The sequence below is a fragment of the Plectrocnemia conspersa genome, unplaced genomic scaffold (genome assembly GCF_051122295.1).
Source record: "Plectrocnemia conspersa isolate PC_06_02 unplaced genomic scaffold, ASM5112229v1 ptg000011l, whole genome shotgun sequence".
Classification (NCBI taxonomy): domain Eukaryota; kingdom Metazoa; phylum Arthropoda; class Insecta; order Trichoptera; family Polycentropodidae; genus Plectrocnemia; species Plectrocnemia conspersa.
In genome coordinates, this window is record NW_028277175.1 from 24,994,412 (window position 1) to 25,021,143 (window position 26,732).

The 26,732-nt window shown below is 30.9% G+C and overlaps 1 protein-coding gene across 12 annotated transcripts in view; it reads right to left on the reverse strand.

Moving 5' to 3' along the window:
* mmd (disintegrin and metalloproteinase domain-containing protein mind-meld) overlaps positions 1-26,732 on the reverse strand; it is a 641,110-nt gene that overhangs the window by 92,907 nt on the left and 521,471 nt on the right. For all 12 annotated transcript variants that reach the window (XM_088196874.1, XM_088196873.1, XM_088196875.1 and 9 more), the window contains one exon: positions 6,494-6,573. In XM_088196874.1, coding sequence (XP_088053000.1) covers positions 6,494-6,573 — 80 coding nt within the window. The remainder of the gene's footprint in view (positions 1-6,493; positions 6,574-26,732) is intronic.

Below are 26,732 nucleotides of genomic sequence, written 5' to 3' on the forward strand. Positions count from 1 at the left end.
ACTAGTTCTTATGGTCTTAAACCTATTGCAGTTAAACTTCAAAAATCCCTTGAAAACTTAAATAAATATTTTATGAAATGGAGAATTAAAATTAATCAAGACAAAACAGAAGCAATAATATTCACTAAACGTAGACAACCCTTGCCTGCACCCATTAAAAGTGAACAAGGGCATAACATTGAATGGAGAGCGAGCGTTAAATATCTGGGTATACACCTGGACTCCAGACTAAAATTCAATAAACATATAACTGAACTCCGGTCGAAAGGGCTCGGCGCCATTGCGGCTCTAAAATCAATATTTAATAGAAAAAGTGCGCTTACAATAAAAAATAAAATTCTAGTCTATAGACAATTAATCAGACCTGTTTTAACTTACGCTTGTTCAGTGTGGAGTAACGCGAGTAATAGTAATTTTAATAAACTTCAAGTAATTCAAAATAAAGCCATAAAAATAATTTATAATACACCGTTTTATACTAACCTTAAAAAACTCCACACCAAACATTTAATTCCTACCATTAAAGAATACTGTTATTATCAAACCGAAAAATACTATAAAAAAATCTCGCGAGACCACGCAAACCCACTAATTTCAAGAATCGGTGATTACGACAAAGCAAAACTTAAATTTAAATACAAACATAAAATGCCTAAGCACATATTGCTTTGATGCAGTTAAGCTCATCACAGTGTCATCAGTTTCAGGTCTACAGGGCTAGGTTTATTTACCTTTGTATGTGTTTTATTTTGTATATTATGTATTTTGTATAATTTGTTTTTCTCATCTGCTTCATTCTTTTCCAAAATTTTTTTTTTTTTTTTTTTTTTGGAGTTTTTTTAAATTTGTAAAAGGTTTTATGTAACACAACAACTGAAGCCTAATGACCATTCACAGCGAAGAGAATTTGTTGAATAGATTATTGAACATCAACAAGTGGATGCTGATTTTTCGAGCAAAATCATTCTAAGCGATGTAGCCCAATTTCACCTTGAAGGCTTCGTTAATCACCAAAATTGCCGTGTTTAGGGTTCGGAGAACCCACATTTGATTATTGAAAAAGTAATGCATCCACAACGTGTCACTGTTTGGTGCGGATTTTGGGCTGGAGGCATTATTGGACCATATTTTTTTGAAAATGAGGCTGGTCAAGCCATGACTGTTACTGGTGCTCGATATCGCGATATGATAACACAGTCCTTTCTGCCGAAATTATATTATATTAATGTGTCTAATATGTGATTTAAAAAGCCGGGCCCTAAAATTTACAATGCCAGAACTTTTACTAAGTGAACAATTCTTACAAAATTGCATGTTATATTAACATATTTAAAAAATCGGCAATTCACTAAAAACATTTATTAAGTGATTAATTGGATATATGTAAATGTTAGAGATAGTTTAAAAAAATACATATTAAGTTCTTGATGTGGGAGAGCAGTAAATATAGATGATGATGTCCTGGTTGTAAATATAGAAGCAAACCCTACATAAGCTATTCATCAGCTGGTCAAAAAACTAATCCAGTCATTAGATATATTAGGAACAGTGGGAAGGCTTGGAGACAATGTGTATTGATTCTATACGAATTAAGCAAAAAAACAAGTCGGCGCGTATTCGCATATCCCAAGAGCTTCTAAATCTTGAAGCTGGTCGCCTTTTATCGACCATTTGATAACTGGAGATGAGAAATGGGGGTTTTACGACCATAATCATGGTAGAAGGAAATGCTTATCTAAAGGTCAAGCAGCAAAACCTACCTCGAAGCCAAGGCACACTGTAAAAAATCTATTTTGTATGTATGGTGGGATTGGAAAGAGATTCTGTATTACGAAACTCTTAAGCTTGTTCAAACAATAACAGCAGGCTTATGTTGTGATATACTGGAACGTTTGAACAAGAAAGTGAGAAAAGATCTGCATTTGGCAACATAGGTCAAATAGTTTTACATCACTGCAATATGACGAAATTGACTCGCAAAAAATTCAAGGAACTTGGATGATAGGTTTTATTTTATTCTATTATTTATTTCGATCGATGATATACTTCCTAGACGGAAAAAAAAGATTTATACCAATGGAATAAAAAAAGTGATCGAGAGGTACGAGAAGACTACACATTTACAAGAATTTAAAATAAAAATAAGCATATAAAAGTGATTTTTATGTTTCAACCAACATTCATTACGAGATTACCTAATATCGAGGCATAGAAATATTTTTAATTGAATCTGATTTTAGTGCGCAAGTGAAAAAAAGAGTATGTTACACTATTGATATAATTAAAATAATAAAGTGAACTGTTAAAAAGTCGATTACGAACCTTGAATATATAACGAACGATCAAACACGTTCCTCACAACACAAGCTGCGAATGTAGAGTAGAAAAAAAATGCGAAACTTTTCACGGGGGAAACGTGATTTCGCTCGGCCGGAAAAACTTGGCCGTTAAATAAGTTACGGCATTAGTATTCACGCCGAAAAGTGACAGTGAATAAATTTAGCGAACTTTAATCAAATCACCGCCGCGCGAAATTCATTTGATTTATCGGACTGAGTTCGCCTTTCTGTGTATTTATTATGGGATGAGTGCGAACTGCGAAGTGAGAATGTCGCATCGTCAATTTATTGTGCGTGTGATTGCGTGCGCAAAGCTGGGTAGGAAGGAATTATAAAAATAACTGAAATACCTAGGTATTATATATTTTAATTCAACAAATGATTGTGACACGTAACCGATTTACCGTTTTAAAATTTATATAGATGAATTATATGTGGTAAAGAACTTTGACTGTAATATTTTAACACACTAAGCCTTTAGAGTTTATGTAGTATTAAGAATGAAGAAATACTGATTCTCAATTATAAGATAAAAACAAAGAAGTATGCTTAAAATAGTAAGCAAGATCTGAAAATTATAAATAAATTTCTTCGAGTGTATAGTTGAGAGATATTAAATAATTAATACCAAGATTACTATCTTTATGCAGGTCTTAGCAAACACAGCCGAGGGTAAAACTAAGAGCGATCTTAGCAGCATGTAAGAGGATAAAGGTGCGATTAGGGATAGATACAAATTTAATTAATCATTCGTAAGCGATTCGTATATAGGATCCCGGCGGACTCGGCAACCGGATCACTTCGGTATCCACGAAACAATTCAGACTCCAAATTGCTAGGGGGTATGAGGGCGTTGGGATCGATTTATCGAGGTAACGATGCAAAGGCTTTAGTCTAAATACCGCAAAAGCCTCGCCCCGACAAGAACTCCATCTACAGAAAGCGGAGAAGGACCTATGACCCTTGTAATTAACAGAAATCTTGAACGTGCGGTCTAACAACCGACTGTATTAATTTACTAAAGGTTTCATGGTGCAAGTTTAGGCAAGGTTAGAAAAACTGTTACAGGAAAGTTGAAGAATGGTTTAAAAATAAATAAAAATACTAATTTTTGCATAACGTACCCTCATCAAAAAAGATCGTGATGCTCAATCACTGCTTAAATAAATTAATTTATGCTAAGTGGTATTTAATTTTTTTATATAACTACATTTTAAATACGCCTATTTTTCTTTGTTATTAAAGTCTAGTACAAATTTTAAGAAAATGAAAGATTAAACTGATCGCATTTTCTATATTTTTAATTTACCTTTGTTTCTCAGCCTGATATTCTAAGACAATGTGTAACGATGACACAGCGCAACGTTGAAAATTAATAAGCATATTTTTATTATTAAAAATATAATACCAGTTGCAGCACGTTCATTCAACTAAATTAACAAGATAATAGTAAAAATAGAACGACCAATTATACAGTTGAATTATTATTACATAATTGGTACCTACATACAGTGAATAAATAATACTAAAGAGCTTTTACAAGGGCACACGAAAACTGTGCACAAAAAAAGTATTAAATACAAATGTGAATAAAAATACGATTTCAACTGGTACTGGAAAAAAATGTTTTTATTTCTAGAATCATATTGATTTATTGCAATTTGTGTCTATTTAATTCCTAAATTCATTATCATGAAAATATAAAATCTGCACTTATGTGAAATTTTATGTTACAATGTTACAAATATAACATCATATGCTAGTACTGCATAATTTTTATTTATTAAAAAATATTATAATTTTTCTCTTAAATCAATGATTTACGCTTTTGTTTAGCACTACATTTAAATATGCATATCCTAACCTCTCTTGTCATTATAATCAAAGACCATATTAAAAAAGTAAGGATTGAATAAATTGCATTTTGGGTATTTTTTTATTTACCTTTGTTTCTCAGCCTGTTATTCATAGACAGGGTTGAGCAAACTTTTAAAATAAAATCACTATGAGTTACTTAGTAACTTAAAGAGTTATAAATCATGTAATTTGCACTAAGAGTGCAAATTACATGATTACTTTTAGAGTTTATAGTCCATTTAGGCTACTAAAAAATATTTTTATGGACTTATCAAAACTGTGCAATGAAAAAAGGAATTGACACAAATGCAATTCAAGAAACGACTTCGACCGGTACATATGAAAGAAAGAATGTTTTTGCTCCCAGAATCATATTAATTTACTGCAATTCGTTTATACGCTTTAAGCAGCTTCAATGCCTAATTTGCCTCGAATATTGCAAAACAATCACTTAAAATAATACAGAGAATACAGCTTTTCTTATTTGCAATGCTATATTACAATGAAATTTAAAAATAAATATATAAATGGCAATAAAAGTAAGAAAAATCTAAATTACAAAATGTACTGTATGGTTTTCTTATTAATTTAAAAAATATGTAAATATATAAGAAAAAATAAAAATATTGTAATTTTTACCTTAAATAACCAATTTACATTTTTTATAGTACTACCATATAAATACATTTATCCTTATCGAATTATTGTCTTGAAGAAAAGCAAGGATTGAATTAATTGCATTTTTTATTATTGATTTACCTTTAAAACAGGGCAAATAACTTTTTAAACAAAATCATATGTTATAAGTGTCACAACGAACTATAAAATATTACAATAAGTTTAGCCCTAAATCGCAAATATGATCATGTAGTACATTTTTTAGATATTTCACTAATACTCAGCTATTATGCTAAACATATTTTGGTTGTTTAATATGATAGCTAGTAATTGAGAAAACAATTATTAAAAATTGTAATTGTTTTTTTTTTATTAAAAAATATTTTTTAAAACAATTAGGAGAACTGCAATTTTTTATATTATATAAACGCTAAATTAAAAATTTGAATCAGAACTCAAAGTTGTCTCGAAACCTTCAACTTTACTTGTAATAAGCGTATATTAATTTTATGAGTTTTGTCGACGTACTAGATTTGAAAGTAAAGTACGTTTAAAACAATGCATATAGTACAAAAACAAGATTTTCATTGACACAGGAGTCATCAAACTAATGCATTTCAACATCAACTGAAAGATACAATTGCGCATTCAAATAAGCACTATGAATACCCAAAAGAACAATACCGCAAAATTGAAATATTTTACAATTGAAGAAAAACGCAAAAAGATAACGTCACATTCAATAAAAACAACCGCAAATAAAAAATGCATTATGTAGACCAATATGAAAATTGCGATTTCAGACATCTGCTTGCAGGCAAGTAAATACAATAACAAGTATACTATTTTACAACTTTGGTAAAATTCTCTAGAAAAAAAGGTAGAGAAGGTAACATAAAAGGACGCCGTTCGAGTCGCTGTAAAAGATGATAATTTATGCTATCCATTGGCATATATTGAACATTTTTTATAAATTCAATTATGTCGTAAATTATATTCACAAATAATTAAATGGCATTTTTTGTCGAAACACATTACGGTCCGTTCACGCATTTTCGCGTGATAGCAAAACATCTTTTCAAATGTCTTTTTCCGCGTTTAAGAGTTAAACAATATATTACCAAACAGATATAACAGTCATTAGAGAGCAGCTAGAAATTTTACTTAAGATTTGAGGTTATTAGCGATTCTAAGACAAATGATCTAAGGGTCTATGCATAGCCTTAAAATTAGCATAAATCCAAGATATACGATATTTTGTATAATGAATGTATTTTTTTTTAATATTTCGTTGAAACCTGACAGGCGTAAGTCCAATGCGTTACAACGAGTAAGTTAATAAGATATGAGGAATACCTACAAGTAAGTATTAACCACTAGATTGAAAGTTTTGGATGATGTCTTTCATATATTATTAATTAAAAACTCCTATGTTATTATGATTACCCATCAATAGATTTTACATTGCAGCTATGGCCAGTTTTTAATAATACCACATTTTTATAAATACAAATTTGAACCTGCTAGTCTAAGCCTCATGTACTACAATATTCCGACTTTAAACTGATACATCTTATAAACTCTGTGCCATACACTAGGAACGGAATTTTTATATACATTATTTCAGAAAATCTGAAATTTAATTTGCGACAAGAAAATTTGAAGTTTAAATTACTTACGTGTTAAGCTCCAAGTCAAGGCGAAATTTGTGGTTGAAGGCTTTGATGAGTAATGATGTGCGATGAAAATGCTTTCCCGTCTGAAACAACAAAAACAATAAACATCAATTAAAACATCACAAGTAAGGCAATATTGTTTGAAAAATACGGCTCTGCACCAGGTTATTTATCGACTCCTTAGAGTGGATTCATGGTTCACCCAAAAGCGGCTTCAAAGTTTTCTCTCTATCTCTTTCTCTCTCCCTCACTGGGTTTATGCTTAAACACTTACTACACCGGTCGGGGCAAAAAACTGCCGTCGGCAAGATTTATAACAGGGTTGCATGCAGTTAACGGAGTTTTTCGGGGCAAACAACGTCGGTGATCAAAATAATGTACATTCGTTGCTAATGGAAGTCTAAAATGTTGAGCACGCAAACGCTTAACGTTGAGGTTGGGATTTTTAATGTAACGTATATCTTAGAGAAGTGAAGTATTGGTTAAAATGCTATAATACATATTAATACATATGCTGTGTTGAATAATAAGTCTTGACTGCTCTTTTTTTTACTTACAACTATGCTTTGCAAAAATATTTTTGCATCAAACGATTAAAAATCATTGCTTTTTTAAAAATAAACTTTCAGTATATGTCAATAAAAAAAATATAGTGCTTTGAAACTTTATTTATTGTAAAGCGTATAAAAAGGGAAACATATACGAGTAGAAGTATGGGCGACTCTTGATTCAATTTATCAATACATTAATATATATTCGAGTTGACCCAAAAGGTCCCGTTGTTCGCCAGCGGCCGATAAAGGATGTACGTGGGTGATATACGAGCTCGAATCCCTCTAATCTGAAATACGTCTATATCACCACTCCACCACCGACGAAGGTTTTATAATGGCGGAGGATCGCAGGAAATTTACGTCGCCACATTTCCATCGAAATGGCTCCTATCTGCGATAGATATCGCATTAGAGAGAATTAATCGGCCGACACCTCTAAATTAAATCTAATTTTACAAACGTCCTTAATGCAACTTTGGTCTATGGACCGAAAAAGCATTACATACGCAAATATTCTGGAAACTACCCTGACAATTAGTGAACCCTAAGAAATAGAAAATGAACGTGTTAATTAAAAAAGCTTTATTTTATATAAATTACTCTTGTAGCGATATTAATTGCGTATATAGCGATACAATACAAAAAACATATTATAGTTGTTAGCGTCTCACTATCGCGAGCTCCCACAGCTAGCCGGATGCGGATACCGTACGCAATTAATAGTATAGCTTAAAAACTCAAAAACCTTTGCTTTATATCAATAAAAAAGTGATGTAACAACCCGCAGCAACATCAACAACATAATAAACATACGATTTGTAAGATCGAATGTAAAGCGATGGAAATATGTTTTCCAGCCAGCGAAGGGTTTCATTTTCACAGACGGCGTGCGGGAAAGGCGGCCGGCGGAAAACTATTTCCGGGAAGTGAGTAAATCATATTGCAGCGGCAATTTTTTCGTAGCTTCCGGCAAAACAAGTCTTTGACCGGAAAATATTTTCGCTCCGGTGAAAATCTCACGGAAGGCGTCCGACGAATAAATATTCAATAACGGAAATAAAATCGTCCCTTCGCTGAAGGTCCCACCTTTCCTACTCACATCATCGACAAAATACCGTCAGGGTGTAGAGAATAAAAAAAAATGTGTGTTAAAAATAGGTATGAGAAGATTTCTCTATAAAATATAATCTTCACCTTTAATACAAATATAAAGATATTATTTTAAGAAATAAATGCATGAATATAAATGCACATTTAAGGAATCGAATTCAGTTAAGATTACATCTATAATAGAAGTAAATCTTTTCATGGTAGAAAATAAATGTTTTGTTGAGAAGAAATATATAATAAACACATAATACGTTATTTTGCAACAAGTCGAAATGATGATGTTCACGGTCATTAAGCCTTCTGTGTCATCTCGCGCTTGTATTCAATTTGTCAATCATTCATACTCATTCTGTCGTCTCGTATTTTCGTCACACCCGTGTGCCATCTCAGATTTTACTCTCGGAGCCAACGAGGGTAAGGCGAAGGATCGGAAAATTATTTCGTCTCCCGCTAGGCACTCAAATTATTAAAATAAATATGATATGTTAGGTTGGGCATAGAATAGTAATTGATTTCTGGATATTCATAACATTTTCTCATACTAATATTGCTTTTTTAGTGTGTGTAAAAACATAGCTACATAGAAACATTGCTTAAGATTATATATATACGTTATCAATAAATGCAATACTGTCTAAAAACATCAATTGTTACTAACCTATGAGAGTTAAAAATTAAATTATTTATTTTGTATTTTTATTAAGCTTACGTTTACAATATAGTAAGCATTTTAAAATAATTAATAATTTGGATGTAAATACTGGATGTAATAAATACTTGATATCAGCATTTTTCTTAATTGTATATATGTATCAAGAACGGTCTGACCCCGAGTCAAAATTGCAATCCCAGGATTTCGGGATATATTATATTTCTATATATATACATTTGTATATGTGTATGATTAAATGAAGTTATATTTTTAGTAAAATCATATCTGAATTCATTTTTACCGCTTTAAATTGTCGTTTAACGCATTTTGACGTTATAGTTTTAGAACTTTCATTAGTCAAATTGGGTTTGAGTTAAACAGTAAATAGACGTTTCGAAACTGTAAAATTGAGTTTCAACGACAATTTAGCTAGAATATATAACAATTTCACTAGTGCCTACCAGTTGAATTATTTTATGGCTAGTATATAATTTATATCTATCGGTTATGATTTATTAAATTCGCTAGTGAAAATATAAGTTCAGTGATAATACAGATTTATTTATACATATAGTTAAAATTAAAGGGTTTCGTTTCGTAGCTATTGTTGCTTAATCTTATTTTTTCAACATTTTATGACATTTATGTAAAAAAATAGAATTAAGCACATATTTTTATGCTTGCACTACACTCTCTGGAAGTTGTCCGAACCGAATTTCAACCGAAGTCACCGACTTTCGTGTAGCGGCCACACTGCTACAAATTTCATATGCCGTCTGGACGGCGGGCGTGAATGACGTACGCACGGCGGCTGCTGTCATGTATAGCCGGCATATTTGCGCGCTATCGAAAAATGTGCCAAATTGTCATATTATTAAAATTACGCTACTGATAATTATAAAAGTTTGTGTGTGCACTCACCAATACAATATCAGTGAAAACTTTTCGGTCATAAATATTCAATTTACGCAAAATCTTTGTCTGCTTTTGCAAAATGCCATAAGGCATACAAATTATACTTCAGAATACAGACACCACATCTGTGACTATCCTAGAATTTGTCGCCATCGATTCTAAATAATAATTCGTTATGGTGTAACATTTATATAAACCGATCTAGCAAAATACATAAAGATATTCGAAACGGTTTTTTTTACCAAATCAAGTACCACTAATTATTTTTTAAATATTTAATTTTATATAAAAAAAAAATTATCAACTATATCTGTTAGAAGAATATACTATCAAAAATATAATTAGTCCCTTTTGGTGCCCTAAAATATTCAAATATGTCAGTAAGAGTCTGTTGAAGTCTCCGATAAGCATGTGGTATTATAACTTGACCACGTGACTACGATGCAGCGCTCCGACTTCGGTCCCTTTGATTCGGAAATAATGCCGACAATGTTTGGAAGCGATCGAAGCTGGCTAAGTCGACTGAATAACCCCCACTTTACTTCCCGTTCTCGGTAGCCTCGGACAACTTCCGAGAGATTTTAGACCGAACTTTACCGAAATAACCTCGAAGTAACCCACTGTATTCTCCGTCCTTGGCCAACCTTGGACAACTTACAGAGAGTGTAGTGCAGGTATAAGAATAATCTGAGGGGGATGAGATCGGGAAAATGACAAAATTTAGCCTATTCCAACACTAAGCGACAGACGGTTGATGAAAGCTTATCTCAATATAGAATTAAAATCACTACGTACAAAGAAAGAGTCTAACAAAAAATAAACTTACAAGAAACTAAAAAGAGTTTAACAAGAAAAAAGGAAAGAGAATTATAGAAGAAAACTTGAATTTATAGCTACCGAATTTATATCTACAGTAAATAACCGGATGAGCAGAGGGCATAGGTTGAACACTTGAGGAGCTCCCGAAGGGGTGAAATATTTTTACGACAATTGTCCGCCATAGGTTACGAACTGTTTTGTGTTTACGCAAATAATTAATGTATATCCAAGTAAAATTATCTGCAAAACTAACTTGTACAAAAAACCCATTCAAAATTTTAATGACTAATAATTTAATCTTTATGTAATTAATGAGCTCTCGTTTTTTATTATCCTAATTAATTTCAACAATTAAGTTACTATTCATTGTAAAATTTTGACTTAGTCCATATGTCCTTAGGCGTATCGAACTTTTAAAATTAGTTTACATAAATTATCTCTATCTTTCCTGATAATCTATATGTTGAAACGTCAAATTAAGTTCCAAGAAATATATGTAAATCTATTTTTTATGATTTTAAATTAATGGCCTAGTTGGTAAAATTATATTTATTCTAGTTAAAATATACTTTAACTAAAAGTACCATTTAATGTACCATTTGTAAAGCGTCCATTTGATGCTTAAACCAGTACGTAACCTAAACGAATTAAGTAAAACTAATTTAATTTAACTCAAGTTTTAAAATTTAATATGGTCTTTTAACTTGAGTCTAAACAGCAAAGTACTGCTTACCAACTGACAAATTAGGTTTTATGCTACAAGATACATTATATTTTTGCATGTAAAAATATATATCTACCGGTAAATGTATTTGGGTATAATTTATATTTATATTGTAAAAATATAACCACTGCAACATACACAACTAAAGAATTGTATTTTTTAATTATAAAATCCACAAACTATTGCTATTATTATTAACTAAACTTAAATTAAAGGCATTCACAGGGTTGGTAATTAAAAAGGTCAAAAATCTACTTGTATATACAATTGATTTGAGAAAATTTTAGCACGTTGTCGGTCATAATAATTACCAAGGTACATAATTAAAACAAGCACGTGTTTTCGTGAATTATATTCTGATCACGTTAACACACTGGAAAATCTAATTCGTACCCAAGAAAGCATAATATGTTTAGATATTTAAATCAGCATTGTCAAGGGAAAGGGAAAAGGAACAAGGAAAACGGATTAAGGCGTATAGTCCTATATTGTCTTAGTTATAATTTTCTTGGTTTTCTCTAATTCGACTAATATGAATGTGTTTCCTTTCCAAACCAAATTCTCACCGAGTACATAATCCAAGGCGCCCACGGGCGGCGAAATTTTCCCGAAAATGCTCGCAAAGGATAGATCCGTTTGATTTTCCCGATAATCCGATATTGCTCGCCATTGTCGGTTTTCCACCACAAACACTTTCTCTCTCACACATACATATACATACACACACACGAATTTAATTCCCGTCACACGGCAAAATGTAATTTAAGTTCGGCGGGGTGTTGACACACGGCGGCGCAAACAGGGCCGGAGTGGGGCCACCCCGGGCGGACTGGACCCGCTCGGGCGAAATTTAAATTAGGGCATCCCGTTTAATTCTACTCCCTCTACCGCGACTCGAAAAACAAACTTGATTGCAGGCGTAAGATAATAACTTTAGCGACGGGTGTCTTCTTCTACTTCTTGGCGGTCGGGAGTTATAATTTTGTTTCCACGCACTTTAAACGCTGAGATAATTATGGTGTTTCTGAATTGGAAGTTGAAAAGTATATGCCAATTATTTTAACTCGCTGAATATATATAAAAAAAATAGGATTTACTGCTCTTAAAGGGTGTGATTTTGGAGCCAAAAATAGACGCAGGAAAGCTGTTAATAATTTATTTAGTATAACATATATCGAAACAAACTATTGTTGAAGTGTATGTGTTTTTATCCGTGCACTGGTAGAAAAGCTGGCGGAGAAATGATGCCCTCGGGATGGTCCTCCGAAGTATCTTGTTGCTCGTCATATGTTAGCTGCTTTGTAGTGTCTATCGTCTCTTGTATTGTAGGTTGTGGAGGTCTCCAGCGAATAACAACCGTGCAGAGAGCACTCAACCAATTGTTGCACTCGTATATTCGCCTTTAAATAGTGACATTTGTTCAATAGGCATTTTTGAAGGTCAAATTATGCAAATGGTTGAATATGTATAATCAGTATCTGCAGCTCAATGGCGTATTGTTTGCGCAGCCATACTGCATAAAAGAGTATAGATTTTTGGTATTTCGAGGGTAATAACGACGTACTTTGACACATTGTTTATGTAATAGAGCAATAGAGCATTCAGATTTTTTATTATATGCAGATGACTTGAAAATTTACAAGAAAATGCATTAGATTTCTGATTCCCTCGACCTACAGGAGGATCTCAACTCTATATGGAAATGGGCTTGCTATAACCAATTGCCTTTCAGTGTAAAGAAATGTCACACAATTTCATTTTCAAGGTCGTTAACGCCGGCAAAATATTCATACCATCTAGGTGGATATTTTCTGGAAAGGTTTTTTTCAACTAAGGATTTAGGAGTGACTTTCGAAGAACGTTGGAAACGTTGGTAGCCAGCACATTGCAGAGACTCATAGCAAATCCTTAAAAATGCTCGGTTTTATCTTGTGAAATGCGCGTTACTTTAGGAATACTTTAGTATTGCGCACTCTTTATGATACTCTAGTCCGCAGCATACTAGAAACTAGCTCCATCATTTGGATCCCAGGCGTAATGAGTCAATGTAATGAATTGAAAAATTGCTGGAAAAAGTACAACGTAAATTTCTTCGATATTTATACTTGAAGGAATACGGGTATTATCCGTTCTTGTTTCCCAGTGCTTTTATTTTGGGAGCCCTGGGATACGTTTCTTTGTCGACTCGCAGAAGTGTTTATGTAATTAAACACTTCTGGAAATTGCTCAAGGGCATCGTAGACAATCCTTCAGTGCTCGAGCAGCTTCAAATGTGGGCTCCTGAAGGTGGATATAGTTCTCGGTCGCGTCCACTATTCTTGCCTGTTAAGTGTAGAACTGGAGTACTTGCCAACTCTTCTCTGGCCAAGGCCATTTATCTGCTCAATTCTGTCCATAGTAATATTGACATTTTCTCTTGCACTTATGGAGTTTTGGTTCAATTCGTATGGGACAATGCACACCTGTTGAGGTGATTTGTGTCTGTTGTTTTGTCTTGTTTATATTTGTATGTATTATGATGTATTAGTACTTTTGACTATCGTGACGCATTGGGTTAGCCTGTCAGGTCACGATGGTTATAATTTTAATAAATAAATAAATAAATAATAAATGTATTGCTTTATGTCCAAAGGATCGTTTTTTTCTCTGGACATTATCAGAGTTTACTGTGGGGGCCCGTTCAGTGTTGTCGTTCTTGTGGGTTACCCTTTGTCTATGATATACAATTGTCAAGATACATTATTGTAATTATTGTTTATGCCGGGCTATAGTATTTATTGCGCAAGTATATGAAGTAGCTCCCTACAAAATGTTAAGCGATAACGCTAGAAATATATAAAAATCATTGTGATCCAATCAACAAGTTGCAATATGTTGGTTACCAAAATACAATATGTATTAATAGTTGTATCATATTTGTGTACATTACATATTTTATAGAACGATGTCTGTACACCAGAGCTCTTCTCAATCTGTTCACGTTTTATTTACAATAGCAGAGTATCCTCCTTTCGTCGTCAACCAATTCACACGAGTTGTCCTCCATTATGAGACCATAAACGCTGTTGAACCAGCAGCGCCGGTATTTATGTCCGGCTTGATGCTGATAGCAATCAAAGCGGTCAAATCCTGGACCATTGGTTTTATTGAGGTACTTTACGAGCGATGAGCTTTTACTACTGGGGGATTGGCAACGGGAAGCCGGACAAGAGGGAGAGGCGGAGTCCGGAGAGGGCAGCTTTCTTCTGCCGGTTGTTTACTTTTGACAAACACTATACTTCAACATTTCATTTTGTAACATAACATCATACTTTTTATGTGTTCTTGTGCTATTAAAAATATAATTAATTAAAAGGGTTGTGCACAAACACAGCTACAAAAATTGATTTTTATTACTTTAATTCATAAATATATAAGAATACCTTGAAAAAAATAAAAATTTGAGGTACTTTATTTATGTAGTCAAATTTGGTATTTCGTAAAATATATTAGATTATGAAATACAAATTTGGCTTTAACAGGTGAGTGTTGCCCTATAACTATATTTTAAGAATTCAATTTAACTGATAGGCACTAGTGAAATTATATGTTACAATCTAACCAAAACAAATTTACTAAACCCAAATTGACATAATAAAAGCTTTGTAACTATAGCTAGTTTTTATTTATTTTCTTTTAGTATTTTTTATAATTTTAATAACTAAGCCAGTTAAAATAATATACAATTTATTTCAAATTTTATTGCTCAATTTCGCTTCATTTGACAAAAAACTACAGTATACAAGTAAACCCAAACTTTACTTAAATCCTTTTAGGTAAGTTTAGGTTTAAACAGAAAATTTCATAACTGTCAAATTGGGTTTCAACGACAGTTTAGAGCAGCATTTATTTTCACTAGCGCTTATCAGTCAAATAAAATAGATTTTCGCTAGTAGAAATATATATTTGAACAACAAATGGGAATTTTATAACTGTCTAATTGAGTTTCAACGACAGTTTAGAGCAACGCTTATCAGTTACATAAAGTAGATTTTCACTAGTAGAAATATGTATCTACCGGTGAAAATGTATTTGGTATGATTTAACTGAAAATTTAGTGAAAATATAAGTTTACTGGTAATACACATTCACTATTTCATTAATAAACCGGTAGTTTACTTAGTTTTGCAAAATAAAACCTTTTCACGTTTTTATAAACTTGCTATTTTACTAAAATAAAAAACAAATTGTCAACCGATAAAACTCAATTGAAATATATAAATTATTAAGATCTATACAAAAACTACTATTTTAATTTTTTAACGATTCCTTAAAATCATACTACAGTAAATTATTATTTTACCCAGTCTATTAAAAGTCAGTAGAAAGACATTATATTACACAAAGAAAGTAATCAATAACTGAAGAGTACACTCGGGATAAGGATTCCGGTTTGTTATTGTGTGCGTGAACTGTGTGGCTCAAAAAAATTTCGCTCAGAATATTTAATTTTTTTATTTTAAAAGAAAATATATGCTTATTTCACATACATACATCTTAGCTAAGTTGGAAATTTCAACGGACAATTAAAAATATATTATATAATCGAAGAAACCGACATTGATGTCATTAATTAAATATTTGCAAAATTCAAAATCTTTCACTAGTCAAAAAAATAATGTAGTCTTTAGCTATTCTTCAAAAGCAAAAAGATATAAAATGGGGAAAGAAATTATTCGCAGATTGTTTAATGGCTCGACGACTATATTAAATCATTAGAATCCATTGAATAAATTAAAAAATTATCATTAGCGCAACGATAAGAATAATAACTTTTCTAAGCCTTACAGAGAATAGTGTAAAAAAACCAACAACGTACGGATTAATAAAAAAATAATTAAAATATTTTAATTCACGGGTAAGAGAACAAATAACTTACAGTATATATTTGAAGCCTTGATATCAATTAACCCAGATATGCCCAAGAAATTTCATTTATAAATAAAAAAAGAGTGGCACGAGTTTAGTGACCTACCCATGGGACAGTGGGCATATCTGGGTTAAACCAATATCAACACAAAATTATTTAAAGTAAATCACTAGAGAAGATCGAACTTCTGTGCCACACTGCACTTTAATGATGAATACCAGCGTTGACGAATCAGCGACTGTCCTTAAAAGAGAAAGCGAGACAACGAAGTACACGTTACATTGCTTCTCCCTCTCATATACATGTACACGCACACAATAACAAACCAGCATCCTTATCCCGAGCGAACTCTAATTGCAAACTAAAATAGCTACCAGTATTTAGTAGCAAAAATTGAACATTAAACTTAAACTTTTTTAAAAACTAAATAATATTTAAAAACTACGCCTTGGATATTTTTCCATAAATTTCCGTATATATCGTCATTTCCATATATATATTATACACCGTTTTCCGGCAACGACGAGCGATGGTACGCATAACAATTGATTGATTATATAGGAACGTGAAAAGCGAGGAACGATATTGTCATGGTGAAACAGTATTTATGTCATTATTGATCAATTACATAATTTAAGATTAAGACTTGAGAAAACTCGACATGAATGAGTTCACAGTGCTGATACAAAAATAATTAGGATGGTTCTATGTAAGAACGCAAATCACGAGTTTCGAGCTCAAAGTTTAAGATTAAACAGCAACTGACAATAATCATGCTAATGCTAGCTTAATTATATTTTGTGTATATATTTTATTAATAAATAAGTAATATTATAAGATTTTAATATTTGTATTTATTTATTATATATAATAAATTTATATTTAAAATTATTCTATAAAAGTTTTCAGGACGCACACGTACTCCATAATCTTCTCCACTCGTGAGGAGGTTTAGCTGAAAAAGGTAGCGAGCTGGAGGGGATGACGTATTACTGTTTGGGGATGTACACGTGTCATGAAAAATATATAGTATACGTGTGGAATAAACGCTTTTGTTGAGCGTGAATTTGGTGAAAATATAAACCTGGTTCGTTCGTAAAGATTTTCTGCATAATACATTGTAACCGAATCTGACATTTCCTTTCAAGCAAATAAACTAAATAATGTATTTTATATTTCGAGTACATATTCGATTTTAACTGTTTGAAATTTAATATTTTTGTGGATAAGAGCATATCGTTGTTTTATGATCTAACAAACCTTACCGTACAGCTTTTGCGAAAATATTTATTTATTTTTGTATCTCTAGGGATTCTATACACAAAACCTCTCCAAACTATTCCATACTAAATAGTACACGTGAAAATCCGTCGACAAAAGAAAACTTTCCCACGGAAAACTACGAACCACGTAACTCTCATCCCTACTCGGTGTACCATATAATACTACATCCTCTCCGTTTGTGTGGCTTGTATGGCATCCGTGGAACGTAATTATCTCCCGGGTGAAAAAAAAATGTATAACACACACGTATAATTGTCCGTTGGAGGCTTTGTGTCGTGTCAGAATGCGACTTACACACGCGACCAGATTTTCTGTATGTAATTGACATCTGATATGATCGAACCCGACGTGGAAATCTAATTTCCTTCTCGGCCCTCGAATATTGCATGCCATTATGCAAATATACGTAACGCGAGTGCAGGCAGCTTTTTGATACTTGTTTGAAGTTTAGGGGGCAATGAAATTTATTATGCGTTTATAATATTCTACTGAAATAAATATATACATATAACACGCGATTTGGTAAAGAAATAAGAAAGTGCCTACAACTTGTAATTTTGTATGTTAAAATTGAATAATCAATTTGTATAACATATAAATCCATACTGTGTAGTAAACATGTGCTAAATAAAATTGTGGCAAATTTTCGTTAAATATAAATATGTATTTACAAGTTTGAGATGTCACTGAAAGCGACTGCGAGGTAATAATAATTTATATCTTATGCCATATTTTATATCTAGATACATATAAGTTTAATAAATAATTTTCTAGTTACTGTATCATGTCGGACATAATTCTATTATAATACCAATTTAATATTTATCTATATAAATAACAAAGCAAGTTATAAACCATATTAACAGGCACAGTTATATGTACAATAAAATATACTATGAAATATCATGATATTATTAATTCCAGAATATTTAATTAAATATATAATATAGTTTTAGGCATATGACAATTTATTTTTTGTTAAAAAAAATAATATGAAGGGCAAAAAAAAAGGGTCAAGCAAAATACTTGCAATAAATACCTGTTTTTTCGTTTTAAATTTAAAGTGGATGATTTTTTTAAAACCTAATTATTTATTATTTATAATTTATTTTTTTCATTTATCAATAAACTTAGTATTTTATATTAATTTTCAGAAAGAGATACTGACGCGTGAGGAGAAATAACAGGTGATTCACTAATTAGCCTTTGGCGTTTATAGGGTCAATAACTCAATACACGACATAGATTTAATGAAGTATACGTGTTACATTCAAGATCATATATTATATTATCACAGTTTTTTATGTGAAATTTACTATAACATTTCTAACGACCATCATTTAGTTCAGGGGTGGTCAACACAAATGATCTTCCGGGCCACTTTGGAAATGCATCATAGCTCAGCGGGCCATATATATAATTATATATCCCCATATTAGATTTAGATAAACTATACACATTTTTTTGGAATGAAAAATTGTCTACAGTGTATTGGCGGTTATGAAATAAATATATTTTGTAAAAGTGTGATGAATCTCGCGGGACGGAAAAATTATCAAGGAGGGCCGCATGCGGCCAGCGGGCCGCGGGTAAAAAGAGTATTATTTTTAAATTATAAAGGGTAACCAATATTAACGAAACATTCAGACTTAAATTTATTCGATTTATAATCAATTTTAATCCAAAATAATAATTTTATGCAACAATGAACCAAACACTACTTTATAATCTTGTTTCACTACTCGTTACTCTATTCGAAAATTTAAATTAGCTACATGTTTTTCCATGTAGTGTACAAAGGATGTTAACAAATATATAGGAATTAATTTATGCTGTTAAATCAACTCGAACATACCGCACAAGTCTTTTTATACATACTATATTAATCTTGCTATAATAATTTTCTAAATTCACTTATTTTAAGGCAGTTATTCTACAGATAATAATAATTGGTATAAAAAATATTTTGTATTAAAACATATGCTCACATAAATTTCCATGAATCACAATTTCTGTCAGACTTGATATTTAGATACTTAGACTTACATATATTTTTTTTATAACAAATCTATGAATTACAGTGTTATATTGTCTAATATACAATAAGCAAAAAGTATAGTTATAACTATTTAATTCAATAAAAGCAATGAAAATGTCTTAAAAATTGAATTATTATTTATGTTTCTACTGGCAAGTTATAGTATAAACATGCAATTCATTTTCATATATATTAATATTAACTAAAACTACTAAGGCTTTTATTTAACACGAAAGCAAACGATTATTTGGTCAACATTTATACTCGGCCGAGTATATAACCGAGTGACTCGGCCGAGCACCCATACACATAAACTGAGCATTAGAGTGCGTAATAATTTTTAAAGCGAGCTTATACAAGAAAAGTTAATAAAATTTATTTTTCAGATACAATTTAACAAGCTTACTGTTAATAAAGCATTGTGGAAATTACTAATAATACTTTCTGTTGTTTTTTAGATATACTTTACTAATTTTTAGGAGCAGTTAAATAAAAATTTGAATAACCGAATAAGTCCGAAGTAATAGAAAAGCCAAATTAAAAATAATAAGCATTAAATATAAAAAAAGCAATTATAAAAACTGTAATGAATAATAAAATAGGACCATTTATATTTCTATTAAAGGCATAAGCAAAAATGCTCCTGAGATTTTAATCATTGCTTTGATCTTATTTATAATATAATAGGCATTTGTCGTGACACGTGATTTAAAATATGTTAGATTCTTAAAAAAATATTATTGAGAATTATGTCAAAATAAATGGGTTTAGAAAGGGTAATTTCACAATAAAAAAATTGCATTTTTTTACCATGAAGTTAGGTTGAATGTTGTATTGATTTAATGGAATAAGATTAAGTATCGTTAAATAACTAATACCGTCAGAAATTTTTTTTATGATGGCATTTAATGAATACTATATAATTCTAGTCTTAAATTCAGTGCATATTATGCTATTTAAATATTTATTTAATTAAAAAATATATATTTTAAAATGTAATATACTATAAAATACGTCAAAGCAACGCATCAAAATAATCGCTTAATTGTTTTAACGCAGGGAGCATACACGTGGAAGAAGCATGTTGTTTAAAAACTGACGCAAGCAAAATATGTTAGGCAGTGTTGCGTAATAAGAGGATTATCATTTTTTTACCTATGATATAATACTTTTATAAACATGTTTTCATATATTTGTTAAAATATGTAATATTTAATAATATAAATTCTAAATATATCTAGATATAGTTACCTACTTTATTTTATGTCATATAATTAAATTAGTATTGCAAATGCATATTCAATCAAACTTGATTATATCGGGCACGTAAATCAGTTATTTCTCTGTGCCGGTTACAGATAACAGTTACCATGGATTCTCTGTTCCGATCCTCGGGAGGCTTTTAATTAGCGAAAGTAGCTTACACATCCTAGCTATTTATCAGTGTCGTAGCAATTTCGCTACCAACTATCGACGAATAGGCCTCAGGGATTTGCGTTCGATACAAGCTACGCCAGAAACACACGAAAAACCATTATTTTGATGGAACCTCTATCTCTAATTAAAGAAATCTTTCACGTATAAAAAATACTAGATAAATTGAAAGATTTATTACTAATATTTTTTTGATAAATACATATTGCACAAGGTGTAATGATGCGTTTCATTTATATTTTATTGATTGTTTATCTCTAAGGATTAATTTATTTAGCATGATTTAATGTATTTAATTTATAATGCAAGCGTTTTTTTTGTAATTTGCAAAACATTGCTGAAAATTTTTATGTGCTTAATAATTGTTAAACGTTGTCTTTACAGCGTTTTTTTTTTATCTTTAAGGACAGAAAAAGTTATAATTTTTTTTTAAGTAGTGTTTATATGGGATTTAAACTCAAGTATTTCAGCAATTTGATATTGACTTTAATGCTGGTGTTATATTTATTTATCAGTGCTGTTATTTTTAGTCTTTTCCTAACCATCTGCCTTGTTAAGCTTTGACAAAATGTATAAATATATATTTTATTAGATTCAAGCAAAGTCAAGATAAAATAAAATAAATCAGACAAAGAGACGTTTTTGCCTAAAACTATTTCTATCGCATGGTTGAAAAAGCTCTGTCGTAAAAGGAATGCCATTGACTAGTGCCCTACTTTTTGTGACGTAATATGCTACGTCACTCCGAACGCAGATTTTATGCCTGATGAAGAATTTGTGAATAAATTAAATAATTTGCTTGCGACTTTAGAAAGTAATCAACGCATTTAAAATGTATTAATAAAATATAAAATTTTGTGCATTTATTATATAGTTCAATGGCACATATTTGCCTCATTCAAGCTTGAATGTTGATTGCAGGTTTAAGGGTAAAGGATGCGTCACCAGTGATACGTTAAGAATGAAGCAAACAACGATTTTACTGTACGCAAATAAGTTGTTTTTAAGATGCGGTATCCTTCTTAATTTAATTAAATTCGGACGTTGCCGTTTTTCTCACACCAATCCCTTTTCTGATTGAGGCAAATCAAATAAAGTCCCTCAATAACCCAGGGCTGTGTTTGAACGGATACTCGAAGTCAGTAAGGACCACTCGGGTAAACAAGGTAGTCTAATACTAAAATCTAAACGTGCATGTGTTAGTATTAAATAAGTTTCAAAAGCTTCTCTATCAATATGCATTAGAAACGTTGCATTACTTGCTAAGTATTCTACGGATGCTTCTGGCGCGCCGGAGATGCAAAATGGTCTAACAAGTTTTTTCTTTATTAGATTCGAACGGCTAAAGTTTACCTGTTTTCGTGAAGAGTTTATTGTATACATAAGGGTTGTTTTGTATTACGTTCGATCGAAAACTATGGGGTGTTTCTTGGCTGAATAGAGCGAGCGAATTTCGCAATGGTTTCAATAAAATTGTGTTTAGTGAATCACTATGAAAAGAGAAAACCAGAAATGCTGGAACAATGAAATATATCAAAGGTTATTTTATTATCGTAGATTAAAATTAAGTTTAAATTTGATGATATATTGTTATGCTGACATTATAATAATATATTTGTAATCAGTCCATATTTATAGCAAAATTATTACTATACATTATTATATATATATATATGTATTTTTGGTATAGAAGATTTTACATTAAGCGCAAACAAACGATACGAATTTCGTACGCTCGTAATAAAAAATAAAAATAATGTATTACAAAAAAAACTGGTAAAGCCATATATTCGACGAGAGCCCGGCACAAAAAACTCCATTGTGATTAGTTTATATTGAATTTTGCGGATACACGCGGAAAAAGAGAGGGAGAGGAGCAGTAATAACTTGGCGGATGTCAAACTTTGGCTTCCATATTTTCTTTATTTTTTCCCCAGCTTCTTTTCCTGGTTATCTTTACGTCCCGGTGGAGTGGGATTACCGGGAGAGATGCGCCCGAGAAGACTTCTTCGCATTAAACAAAGTGGCGCATTAAATCTCTCCCCACACTACCCAAAGATGTTATTTATCGTTCAATATGCGTTGATTTGACGCAGAGCTATCGGTCTTTTAGTAAATTTGGGTACATATAATATGGTATAACTTCACTCTATCATCCATAAATAAAAAAAAGAATAAATCATGTAGCAAGTTTCAATCAAAATTGATAAAAAAAAATGATTCTCTTTTAACGATACGATTTGTATCGTATTTTATTTGCCGCATTGATGCTTAGAATATTAAAAAGTGGATCGATAATGTACTATACCAGTACAATAAAACATATTATTATCTAAGATAATTTATTTTATAATCATTTAAATATGATTAATTGAGTTCTCGTTAAAATATCTGTATATGCGAAGAGAGAAGCGGCGAATTCTACGATATTCGCTGGTTGATAGTCCAGGTTGTAGATAACTCAAGGTTCAAATGTCTTGAACTCTGAAATGGAAGTTCAAGTAAAAATGTCAGTGGAAGTCTGATAAAAGTCTCAGTGGAGTTCTTAGACGAAGTATTCTAATTATCCTACGCTTTCGTATTTATATACATTGGCTCTTTAACAGGGAATTTTATTTTTCCCCTTTTGGGCGATACGAGCAATAAAAAAAAGATGGCGAATTTTTTTGAAATAAATTGCCGTTGGTTGCTAAAGTAGATTAAGAACAAAAGTTTCGAAAGCACACCTTAATTAACGCATTATATTTCTTAGAATGACGTAGATTTGACTATTTTTTAATTTCCCATTTTAACAAAGATACTCATATCTATTAGATAATTAAAACGCTTTATCACAAGCCGAACTATATTTTTTATGATTTAATTGCGTGGTTTAATGCCTTAAATTGTAAATAAAAAAGGAGTTTAATTGTGCCTGTATTTGCAAATATAAATACTTAGTCATAAGATATATTTGTAATTGCATTGTATATTTGAATCATTGTTTAATTTATTGTTTGTAAATCTTAATTTTTCTTGTATCATGTTTTTCTAACCTAATTGAAAATTATACTTAAAATCAAACAACACAATACGTAAAAAAATAAACAACCTTAAATCAAAGTATAAAATGGGATGTAGAAAAAGAAAATACATGAATGAATAATTGTTGTTTATAATTATATTAAAAAAAAATTTAAAATAATTTTGTGCCTTATGCTAATGAAACGAAGTAATGTATGTCTTTCTAAGAAGAAAAATATAAACTCGATTTTATGTATATTTAGAATGTAACAAGAGGTAAAGTTAAGCTTATTATTAAAAACAAGCAAATTTTTTGAACAGCTTCTGGGCATGAATAAATGACATGTAAATATAATGCCAAAGGATTCCCAGAAAAATAATAAATTATTATATAAACTATACAACAAAGAACAGAAAAAGGATTGTTTTTATATTCCGTTGTAACCTAACAGGCGTAAGGTCAAAGTGTTACAACTTGGGATTGCAATACCGGTACTTTCAGTACTACCGGTGTTACAAAATAAAATACCGGTAGTACCGAATAATAATTTTCTCTCAAATCCATATAATTTATATCCTAAAAAAGATATATCCATGGATTAAAACTACAAAAACAACAATTCCCATACTGCTTAAAAGCAAAAGCGAAGAGTAAAATTATACCTAAATAATGTTATTGGTGAAGGATATTATTAAAAAAAAATTATGTCGTATTTAAGTAATCACGTATTAGTGTATTCACGTATTCTATAATATTTACATTAAAAATTTATAGCTAAAATTGAATTTATGTTACTTTTAACATAAGTAGAAATATATAAGAATACGTTACCTCACACCTGGCAAGAATATGTTAAAATATGTATATTATTTAAATATTGAAAAAAATAACTTTTCAAATATTTTTAATAATTAATAAGAAATAGTTTTTCTCCTGTTACTCCACCCCTAGCAAGCATTTATTATATTGAGTTATAATAATATTTTTATATTTTATTATTTGTAGGTAGCGCGCTTTTTCTATTAAATATTAGTCTAAGAGCCGCAATACCAGGAAGTCTGCTAGATTTAGTTCAGAAATGTGTTTTAGGATATTAAACGACATTTCCGGCTCTACTATTTAAAGCTAAATTTTTAGTAATTATTTGAAATTACTGTAAGCATTTAAATAATAGCTGTATTGTTAGCGTATACAGATAAACTCGTTTTTTATATTTAGGAATATCGTTCGTATACAAGATAAAAAGAAAAGGCCCAAGCAAACTTTCCTGTGGAACACCTCTTGCAATTTTACGTGGTATCCACGTATGTGTATTATTAGTAAAACAACATAAATTCTACTGTTCAGCGTATTCAGTATAGCAGATAGCCAGGGGTTTTATATTTGTACAGCTTGTGAATCAAACCGTTATGTGTGTCGAAAGCTTTTTCAATATATAATAATAAAAGGCCTGTACCCTTTTTAATATTAAAATGCTTCAACAAACTTGGGTTGATGTGTTTTTAAGTGATTTTTATTCTTTAGCGATTTTTTAAATGCAAAAGGTTATTTTTTAAAAACATTTCACTAAGTGACGGTAATAAAATAAAGAGGCGATAGCTAATAAAAATGAAAGTATCCCTATTAGGATTTTAATTTAGGCGAGTTTTTGCTGATTTACAAATGGTTTTAAAATTAAAAGATGAGAGATAAAGTAATGAATTAAAATTTCAAAAAAGTTTTTAATCTGTCAATTTCAGGACTTTTTATGAGTATTTTTTTAATAGTCCTACACGAAGTCGGTCTCTAAATATGAATAAATTAAAAAAAAATTAGCTGTTATTTTTAAGAACTAGTGCAAAGAATACAATATAATTTACTATGAAAAATAAAACATGTGTATGCATATCAATTCGACAGATATTTTGTAGAAGAGCAAGGAGTTTAACCTGAAAGTCGGAATTATATAATAGAATGCTTTTGAGAGAAAGTATTTGTTTGAAAAGTCAAAGCAACATTTTAAGCACAAAGCGTCATAATGCCATAAAAAAGCAAGGTCACTAAGAGGAGTTGTCGTTGTTCTGCTAGGAGACAATGGCATAATAAAAACTACAGCGTTCATTTATAAAATGTGGTCAGATATATTAGGAAACAAAAACGATTATTATCGATCAAGATTTGGCAACGTATTCTTACTTCAGATTTATTTCTACAGAAAAAATGTTAATGTAAAGTACACAGCGCAATAAACGTTGTACAATATTTCAGTCCAGCAAAGTTTTTCGCAATAAAACTGCGAATCTGGATTCATTTTAGGTCACAATGGCCTACCACTATGTATGAGATCTTTTTCAACGACAAATAGTCGGCAACCCCTGTCCGGCAGGGGTCTTACACTAAATCAATTTAACGGACTACGTTAAATTTGCGGTACGGCACACATAAGAGGCCGATTTGTAATTGTAAAATAAAACCATACACTACAATGTTTATTTTTCATGTACAAACGCGTACATTAAAATAATCATTATTTTTATTATTTTAAAATATTATTTTAAAACATATATGAACTAGAAACTTCTGAGAAAAGCAAGTTTTAAACTAACCAATATCCAAAATATAAGACTTTGATAAGATAAAATTATTTTTAGTCCAAGAAAAAAATTATCATAGAGCATAACTAATTTCATGAAACAATTCTTGACTTTCATCATCATTATCTTTATTTCTTCACGTCATAATGAATCTTTATACAAGCCATGTTCTCCTAAAGTGTATACCCATTTGAGTGGATCGTAATTTAGTATTATTAAACCTGAT